We start from the raw sequence: 10,589 nt of genomic DNA, 5'->3' as shown, positions 1-10,589 counted from the left end.
TCTTCACTAACTTGAATGTGTCTGCTCCCATAATAGCCAAAAATAAACTTGCCTGCAGCTCATCATCAATCCAGTTTGCCACCAAAAATGCGTCACATCCATCCGTGTCATCCTTCAACTACACGCTTTCGGCGAAAGGCCCATTATTCCTGAACACCGCCATGTCTTGAATATGCCTTCCCACATCTGATCACCTTAGAGATCCCATCCTCGTCGCCAGTTTGTAAAGTACTGAACGAACGCCTTCGCATCCGTATTTAAGTAAAGGAGTGTCCGAGTGAAGCACACAGGACCCGCTTATTATGCACATGCGCAGCCTCCCAGCTATGTCATGATGTCATTCAACACAACACCGCACCCCTCCCAACCCCTCACCCCTCCCCCCCCACCATATTCCTCTTCCCTTCCCCACAATCTCACTTTCCACCTTTGCAATGTTCACTCGAATTATCTCTCAAATAATCATGGCTACTCTAAAGCCAGGCGCACACTCGTTAACACAATGCAAAAAGATTGGTGATAAGTTGGTCAGCGACAGTTTTTGATAACCGTGTAACGGCGGATTGACGAGCCAAATCAACTCGTTTCTCAGGTGTGACAATTGTAAAAGTAGAACATGTTTCAGGATAATTACATGTCTGAGGTTCAACATGTTCAGCTTTTACGACGATTTATCTGCAACAATAATAATACATCATGGCATAGTGTGTGACAGTCACCGATAATAATCGCCGAAGCGGCAAAATGTGTTGACCCATTAAACTTCAGCTTTCAGGGGCTTCAAAGTTTTCAGTGACTTCTAATCTGTTCCTGCATATTATCAGCAGCATGCATTTTTAAAATAAATGTTGCTTTTGTGATGTTTGAAACCCATTAAAGTTCAATATAGTTGCGTGAACCTGCCCTTGGTTTCCTGCATTCAACAAACCATCAGAAACAATAAATAAATTAGTGCAATTCTTGGTACATTGTGTGATAAAACCTTTTACTCTCAGTCTCTGCCTTTTAATTACATTGGCATACAATTGACATACCTAGTGTGTGTGTGTGTGTGTGTGTGTGTGTGTGTGTGTGTGTGTGTGTGTGTGTGTGTGTGTGTGTGTGTGTACGTGCAAGTGCAAGTTGCTGTTGCCGACGATCTCCACATGGGGGTGGGTTTCAGGAGGTGAAACATAGACTTACGTCTCAAAGTATCGACGTGTGTGTGTGCTCATGTAAGGACGTGTGCTCATGTAAGGATGTGTGCTCGTGTAACAATGTGCTCGTGTAACAGTGTGTGTGTGTGTGTGTGTGTGTGTGTGTGTGTGTGTGTGTGTGTGTGTGTGTGTGTGTGTGCTCGTGTAAGGATGTGCGCTAGTGTAAGGACGTGTGCTCATGTAAGGATGTGTGCTCGTGTAATTGTGTGTGTGTGCACTCGTGTAAGGATGTGCGCTAGTGTAAGGATGTGTACTCATGTAAGGATGTGTGCTAATGTAATGGTGTAAGGATGTGTGCTCATGTAAGGGTGTTTGCTCGTGGAAGGATGTATGCTCATGTAATTGTGTAAGGATGTGTGCTCGTGTAAGGATGTGTGCTAGTGTAAGGATGTGTGCTCATGTAATGGTGAAAGGATGTGTGCTCATGTAAAGATGTATGCTCATTTAATTGTGGAAGGACGTGTGCTCGTGTAAGGATGTGTGTTCATGTAAGGGTGTGTGCTTGTGTGCTCATGTAATGATGTGTGCTCTTGTAAATATGTGTACTCATGTAAGGGTGTGTGCTCATGGAAAGATGTATGCTCGTGTAAGGGTGTGTGCTCATGTAAGGGTGTGTGCTTGTGTGCTCATGTAATGATGTGTGCTCTTGTAAATATGTGTACTCATGTAAGGGTGTGTGCTCATGGAAAGATGTATGCTTGTGTAAGGGTGTGTGCTCATGTAAGGGTGTGTGCTTGTGTGCTCATGTAAGGATGTGTGTTCTTGTAAGGGTGTGTGTGTGCACTTGTAAGGGTGTGTGTGTTCATGTAAGGGTGTGTGTGTGCACATGCAAGAATGTCTGCTTATGCAATGGTGTGTGTGTGTGTGTGTGTGTGTGTGTTTGTCAATTGTGTGCACACAAGTGGAAGGTCTGTATGGAATTGCAGTACCGTATGACATTACCTGCAGTACCGTATGAGTTCACACTCTAACCATTATACCACCGAGTCCCTTCACATTGCATTCATGGACAAATTAGAGGCTGAAGTAGAACAAGTGATTTGCATTATCTATCAAATGGCCAGGACACAGAGCCCCCTGCTCTGCAAGTGCAAGCAGCTCACTGGTATCTCGAGACTTGATAAAGTTTCAATGCTCCTTGCAGCTTCTCACCTCAATCTTTTGCCTCTTCCCATCAATAGTTGGCATGAGTTAATCCCTCAATGCAATATTTGTTAATCTCCAGATATCCACGTGTTCTGCCAACCTTTATTCATATAAATTTACTTGTCGTCTTGTTGTTTCGCAAGACTCCTGCACAACTGTTTATGTTACTCAATTTTCAGAACTGTACCCTTTCATTGTAACATTAAGCTTTTCCACCACAAACCTCAAACATATTTCTGTGAAAAACGAAACACTGAAACAACAATAATTTGTTTTTGGAACCACTGATCTGCACAACAAATTCAAGAGATGCTAATAAAATAATTGCTGAAAAAATGTCAATGAAGTTTAATCTTTACAATAAATACTCCAAAATAATTTCACCAAAGCACTTAATTTGACTTGCTCATTTGAACCTGAATGTGATCAAAATCCAACTTTACCTTGACGGAGCTGAGCAAGGAAAATATTTTCTCCGTGTTCACATCTGCTGCCCCTGAAGGCTGAAGTACACTTGCAGGTGATGGTGCAGGCAGCATCAATGCATGAGCAGGTTCCACCATTCTGACAGGGGATCATCTGACACTTCTTTTGACACTTCTGCCAATCACAAATCTCTGAAAATGGAAATTGCAAAAGCAGTCGATTTGGGGGAAACTTCTCAGGATCATTAGGGACTCACAGTTTTCAATAAGTCACAGTCGTGATGCAACAACCGATAGAGTCAGCAGATCAGTGAAAGTTCTTTTAATTGTTTGTCTATTGTCAATTCATTCTCTCCTTGTAATTCAGGCAAAAACAACACTGATATATACTAATGTCATTGCCATGCACGTGATCATTGACACACAAACTTCTCCATGACCTTTATATTTATTTCAAAACTTTTGGTGAAGAACAATTCGTATATTTTAACGCTGGAAATATACAAACAGCTTCAAGTTGAGCCGAAGCATCATTTGGTGAGAGGATATTTATGATTGACAAGTTCAGGCAAATAGCTAATTAACTTTGCTTTCTTTAATGGTTTGGTTAACAGCAAGTATGAAGGATTTCTGATCTCCCACAACTAGGAATACCCCACCCTCTGAGAGCGAAATTTGGTGTCCATACCCCTTCCCGAAGGCAGGGGTCAGTAGTTAAACCAATTGCACTATTCTATGTGTACACGTGACAATTGCAAGTTGTCTCCACATCCACGGAGGATGTGGGGGAGGGAGTGGGAATGGATATATTTTGTGCCCATGACCCGACGACGCTGGGTACCTCGAGGATGTTTGAAAAATTTGGTGTAGATTAGCCAAGCCGTTTGAATCTATAAGGTTCAGAAGCAACGACAGAGAATTGCTGAATTTTAGACTGATATTCAAGATATTATTAACAGTATTAAAATTTACCAATATAAATAGTCTACTTGAGCAGTCCCACTGAGCACCTAGACACTATCCTGAACTCTGCAATGAGAATTGTATCTGGCACGCTGAAGTCAACCCCTCTACCGTGGCTCCCTGTGCTGACTAATATTGAACCTCTGGACATTCGCTGGCAAGCACGAATGTCTTGAGTGTGCCTTCAGATCCAACCCAATGCTGGCTGACCTGCCAATCCATGAAGAGCTACTGAACCCTCCAAGACTTTGACTGAAGTGACAGAAACGTTGATGGACATGTAGTGGCCAATATATAATGAAAGGAGTTGTGGTGGCAGCTATGAGAAAAGGCATCAGTTTGAAATGGCCAGCTAATGACCTACAAAAATGCCAGTGGGGTGGTCTTAGCCGACTGCAACCCCCTACATGTGAGGAGCCACTCATCATATATATCGAGCAATCTGATAGCCCAGTGTGTATCTGTGGCCATCAAGATCAGACAGTCCTACAGGCAGTATAGGACTGTATGCAGAGGAGATTCAGTGGATACTTTTCAGAATTACACAGGGCCACTGATGCTACAATCAAATGGCTCTCATTACTGGACCTTCAATTATAATTGTCTACATGATCATACAAAAAAGAAGAAAAATAATTTGCCAAGATAAACAATGCTTTGTATTTCAGGGTATCAATTTATTATGTGCTCACAGAGTAGAAGGTGTGTTTGAAATGATGTTTGGGGACCAGGTACACTGTACCAAAGGACCTTTGCTTGATTGAAAAGAAAATTGTATTGTAACTGCCAAAAAGTTCCTGGAATGTGATTTCAGAGAAGAAGATGATTCTTCAAAGAAGATTGTGACATACAATGATATCTGGGTTCATAATTTTACATCACAGTTAATATGAGCCAACAAGGAGTGGAGAAATATTGGTCTCCAGCACTAAATGAAGTGCAAGGTACAGCACTCAGCCAGGAATGTGATTACAATGCCAAAGGCAATGTGGTTTTGGCACCACAACAGGTTCTTTCCTGTAAAATTTCATTAATGCAGGAAAATTCTCAATGCAAATTATGACAGCAACTTCAATGCATGAAGTGAAAGAAGGAAAACAAAGGGGGTGGCCCAGTATATTGTTTCATGTTGTCACCTTACCATAAAATAATGCATTCACACAACAAATGGTTCCACAATGACTTGAGGGAAGATGGGTATGGGACCTTCCAAATCATCCCTTATTTACTAATCAAAGGCAGTGTGTGTGTGTGTGTGTGTGTGTGTGTGTGTGTGTGTGTGTGTGTGTGTGTGTGTGTGTGTGTGTGTGTGTGTGTGTGTGTGTGTGTGTGTGTGTGTGTGTGTGTGTGTGTGTGTGTGTGTGTGTGTGTGTGTGTCAGTATGTGTGTCTCCTCCACAACTCCAAAACCATAAAACATAGCAGCCTGAAACTTTGCATGTACCCAAAGAAAACTGCAAGTAAGTGCAAGAGTGAAAATTGGGTGTTTGGGTTAATTAAAACACGCCTTTTGAAGATAATTAATAAATGGCCATATTATACTATATCCTTCATCAGGTGATCCTTGGCCACCTTGCTGTCTGGAGTCTTAAGGCGTTTTCTGGGTAACCTTGGTGGGGTCTGAAGCCGCAATGTTTTTTGGCCTGCTCAACCTTACCCTGACTTTTAACAGGCCGCAATGATTTCTTGTCTGGAGGACACATCCCCCATCCAACAATGATGATTATTTTTTACTTTCCTCACTCATTTTGAATGCCTGTTCATCACAGCTACAAATCATTGTGTACATCCCTTTTGTAAGCACTATAAGTTTTCAAATTAGGAGCTTGGATCAATTTCATGCATTATATGAGACGATTTTCCACGATCTTCTCTCATGGACGAAATAAAGTGCATCATCGAAATGTTATTTCGCTTTTTAGGATCGGATATTGTCAGGACTAAATAAGTGTCGAAATCTGTTGTGAAATCTGATAATTAAAAAAAACCAGTCGTATAACTCAGCCGATATAGCTACTTACTTTAAGCAAGAAAAGCTATGATCCCTCCTACATACATACACAAGAAAATGTTGAATTTCCAATGCCTTAGACTTGTCTTTTTCTACTGTTTGGAGAATGATATTGAGTAAACAAAAAATTTAGGAACATAAAATTAACCAGCTACATTGAGCTTTATGATTAAATGCACTCACTGCGAGAACTCGAGTCATGACCTGTCCCCCAGAGGGACTGCTTACGTCTGCCAGAGGGACGTCTTCCAGATCTGTGTCTATATTTTCGGACATTTTGCGACGTGCTTACAGGGAATCAAAGCAAATATGGTGAAAAAAATACGGATGTTGTAAAAAAACTAAGACAAAACATTTCCGCAGACCTCAAACCAATGTACCACGTGACACGTGTACAGACGAGCAGGCAAAATGGTGGATTTTCTGCACGGTTTATTTCAGGGAACCAGCTTCAGTGAGCTGTGTGATTTAATGCATTCACTCAAATTCCTGTTCATCATTGCTACGAATCGCTGTATCCATAGATTTTGTAAGTACTATAGTTTTCAAATTTGGAGCTTGGAGCGATTTCATGCATTATATGATACAATTTTCCACGATCTACTCTCACGGATTAATTCAAGTATATCATCAAAATATTATTTCGGTTTTGAGGATCAGATATCGTTCTGACTAAATAAGCATCGAAATCTGTTGTGAAATCTGATAATATAAAGAAACAACGAGTCTTATAACTAAGCCGATATACCTACTTACTTTAAGCAAGACGATCAGGCAAAATGGTGGATTTTTTGCATTGTTTATTTCACAGGTGATTGAACTTTGCGATATTACCAGGGATGGTCTGCATTAAGCAGCAACTCTTTTGTGGATGAAGTCATTTGTTGAACAAATTAATTTTATTTCATTAACTGCTGCGTGAGTGATGAAAACGGGCTTTAAAGTTAAAGGTTACCTTTATGTTATGCAGCGACAACCTGGCCAACCATTCCTTATCAACCATTTAATTGAAGTGCTTGTATGACCGCTTAAGCCACTTGCCGAGTGCCCATTGTCAATAGCGGTACCGCGCGAAGTCATTCTGAGTGAACCGTTCACTCTCTGCGGATGCTTTTGCCGCACCACGTCAATCAGATCAAGTGGTTCATGCTCCATCACCCTGGGCAAGTGGTTTGTGCATCGTCACCCTGAGCGAGTGATTTGTGCTCCATCATTCATCAATGATCTCTCCGACTTTCTGGAAAATCCTCTATATCTCTTTGCTGATGACTCCACCCTCTGCCGTACCATCGGTCATTGCTCAAACCGGCAAGCGCAGCTTCTTCGCTCACTGCAGATTTGGATAAAATCACAAACTGGTCTAACACGTGGAACATGTCTTTCAATCCAGACAAATCTCACAATCTCACTATGTCTCGTCGAAAGGACCGTTTAGAAAACACCCCCATCCACTTTCTCAACAAGCCTCTGGAAGAAGTCCTTTCTTTCAAGCTTCTGGGTCTCACTATCTGCCATGATCTTTCCTGGAAAAGCCACATTTCAAACCTCGCCTCCAAAGCCAGTCGCCGACTGGGAATCCTCCATCGTGCAAAGTCCTTCCTCGGCCCACCTGAGCTCCTGACCACTGACAAAGCTTTTGTCCACAACGTGATGGAGTACTGCTCTCCAATATGGGCTGGTGCTCCTGCCTCCCACCTTTCTCGGCTTCACGCTGTAGAAACCAAGGCATTTCGGATCATTGGCATCTCCTGCAATGAGGCTGAGGCTTTGGGCCTCTCACCCAATCACTGGAGGTTGGTCGGTGGTCTTTCTGTCTTCTACCATCTCCTCTCCAGCCTCACCCCCCCTGCTCTCTCTGCGATTTGTCCCCACCACATTTCCGCAGGGTGCTCAAGGTCCGCCAACAACCCCCTTCTGGTAAAACTACCAAAATCACTGCTCACCTTCACTCTTTCATTCCTCTTTTTTCCCACCTTTGGAATAAACTCCCTCACTCCATTCAATCCCATTCTTCCCTCCAGGCCTTCAAAACAGCTGTTCACCACCACCTCTTATCATCCCCCCATCCAAATCCTCGATCTTTTCTATCCCCGATAATCCACCCAAGCCCACCTCCTTCAAATTCCCTGCTTTCCTTCCTGAAAGTCACTGTAATGTCCATCTTCTATTCCCCATGTTCCCAGTCCCATCCCTCTCCCTTCCACAGATCTCCCAATGCCTCTGTTCCCCACTGTTTTGTCCTTCCTACTCCCTCCCCTCTTGTCTCATGCCCCCCCCCATGCTGTGCGTTGTGTGTTAGCTCTCACATGAGCCTCGACAAGGTATACAAAAAAAAATCTCCATGAGCGAGTGGTTCGTGCTCCGTCACCCTTTGCTGGTGGTGCATGTTCCATCGCCCTGAGCGGGTGGTTCGTGCTCCGTCACCCTCAGCTGGTGGTTCATGTTCCATCACCCTGAGCGGGTGGTTCGTGCTCCATCACCCTGAGCAGGTGGTTCGTGCTCCATCACCCTGGGTGAGTTGTTGTGAAGAAACACCTGATTTCCGAGCCATTTGCGAGACTAATGTGTTTTCTGAATTACCGAGATAATTCATTCTCACACTCTCACACTCTCACACTCTCACACTCTCACACTCTCACACTCTCACACTCTCACACTCTCACACTCTCACACTCTCACACTCTCTCTCTCTCTCTCTCTCTCTCTCTCAAAACAATGCAGTACCCTCCTCCTGCATCTCCTCTCCAACTCTACCCTCCCACCCCTCCTCTCTCTCTGTCTGTCTGTCTGTCCCTGGACATATCTGGACGGTCGTTATGTCTGGACAGTGTTTGTCTCCAGACGTGTCCTGGCGGTGTTTACGTCAAGTCGGGAGTATGTCTCCGGATGTATCCGAGCAGTGTTTGTCTCCAGCCAGCTTGGCTCCGGATGCGTCTGCCGGGCGGTGTTTGTGTCTGGATGCATCCGGGCAGTGTTTGTCTCCAGACGTGTTTGGGCAGTGTTTGTCTCTGCACAGCTTGGCTCCAGAAGCATCCGGGTGGCATTTATATTTGGACAGGAGTTTGTCTCCGGAAAGGAGTTTGTCCCTGGGCCGAGTTTATAGTATGACCGGTAGAAAATGGATTTCAGACATTATATTGTATTCATCTTCACTGTTATTCTATGCCGAATCATTTTGAAGAATCATAATGAACGCTCCACCACACGTCTGGCTTCCCTTCCTCTCACCTCACAGTCTTCCCTTCCCCCACCCCTCCTCGCTCCTCCTCTCTCCTTCTCTCACCACCTCTTCATTCTCCTCACACTCTCACCCCCACCTGTCCCACATTCTTCCCTCCTCTTTTTCTCCCTCCCACCTTTAGTATTACCATTAGCGAAGCATCGGGTGCTATTTGCTCATATACAATAAAGAACTCCCACCTTGTATTGTAATCATTTTAAATCTGATCTTCATCTCTTTAGATATAATTCTCGTTGTAGCTGCAAACATCAGGTGAGTTGTCTCATCAGTTGCAGAGATTGTGGCTTATCTGAGTATTTCATCTGCACAAACAAGTCATAAGACTGTGAAGCAGAGTTTTGAAATACAAATAAATTTGAAATTAGATGCAGGAGGAAGCCATTTGTGATGAATCACATAAGATTTCCAAACTACTGCAGGCAGTACGAGTTTTTGTTTTCTGTGTTTGCGTTGACATTTTAGTAAACTTGTTTTTGACGTTAAAACTGCCTCCGATTGTATCTGAAGGTTGAATCTGAAGTGTAACAGACCGGCGCTGAAATCTTCTGAACCAGGAAGGAACATTTTATGGAATCTCTTTTTTGTTTTTGCGAAAAGATACATTTCATTAAAATATCGGCTGTTGATTAAGATACACTACTTGTTTTACCTGTGGTTGTCATGGTTGTAGATATGACGTGAGTTGTTGCAATTGACCCTGGCTGAGACGTATCAGTGGCAGAGACTGTTGTTACTCCTGATGTTTGACCTGAATGAATAAAAAAAACATTCGATTTTGTCATTTCAGCCATCATGCATCCACACCGATGATCTGGTACATCTACACATAAGATCAAGCAACCACTGACATCAGTGTGAATTGAATAACTCAATGCAGAGATTTTTCACAAGAAACCAACACACAATTTCCAAAAAATTTCAAAAGATAATGTAGAGTGTCAGAGCTTCTTAATCTACCATAAAAATGCAAACAGAACGAGTGAAGGGTGGCATGCTCTGAGGTGCTGCGTACTTTGTTGGTACTGCTGAATAAAAAATGGCATTTTCCCATGAAGTCAAAACTCATTGGTTAGCAAACACAGGCAGGAAACCCCAATGATGAGCACTCCCAACAAATCAAACCGAAATGATTGAATTATTAACATGTGGGTTACAACGATGTCATAAACATTTGATGAATATGTTGCAAGCAAGAAGAACTCGATGAATGAGATGATTATGTGAACAACACATGTGGAAAAGGACGTCTTCACAAACCAGGTTGATTACTTCTCTGTTCTCAAATACTGAGCTCATAATATCAGTCTCAGTAACAGTCCCCATGATTATAAATCCAATGACCATCATGTCTCTGACCCGTGAAATCAGCTGTAACCAATTACTCCGAATACATAACAGCAACTGTTTCGCAAAGAGCGACAGAAGTTGAAAATATTCCTTCCAGCTCAGAACAAGCCAATATCTGCATTTACAGTGGTGAGAAATAGTTTGTGAACCGTTTCAAATTTTCTGTATTTCTGCATAAATCTGACGAAAATGTATTCAGAACTTCATCAATGTTCTCGCAATAGATAAAGAGAACCTGAATAAACAAATATCACAAAAAAA

The 10,589-nt window shown here is 42.7% G+C and overlaps 1 protein-coding gene across 4 annotated transcripts in view; it reads right to left on the bottom strand.

Annotated features, from left to right (window-relative positions):
• LOC147019126 (uncharacterized) overlaps positions 1-10,589 on the bottom strand; it is a 106,311-nt gene that overhangs the window by 15,736 nt on the left and 79,986 nt on the right. For all 4 annotated transcript variants that reach the window (XM_085899933.1, XM_085899934.1, XM_085899936.1 and 1 more), the window contains 2 exons: positions 9,631-9,729; positions 2,786-2,959 (listed from right to left, as the gene is read on the bottom strand). In XM_085899933.1, coding sequence (XP_085756059.1) covers positions 2,786-2,959; positions 9,631-9,729 — 273 coding nt within the window. The remainder of the gene's footprint in view (positions 1-2,785; positions 2,960-9,630; positions 9,730-10,589) is intronic.

The sequence above is a fragment of the Eptatretus burgeri genome, chromosome 10, assembly GCF_056783735.1.
Source record: "Eptatretus burgeri isolate ZD-2024b chromosome 10, Ebu_testis_v1, whole genome shotgun sequence".
NCBI classification, from domain to species: Eukaryota; Metazoa; Chordata; class Myxini; order Myxiniformes; family Myxinidae; genus Eptatretus; species Eptatretus burgeri.
The sequence above is the reverse complement of the archived record's forward strand: the minus strand, read 5'-3'. Positions and strand labels throughout refer to the sequence as shown.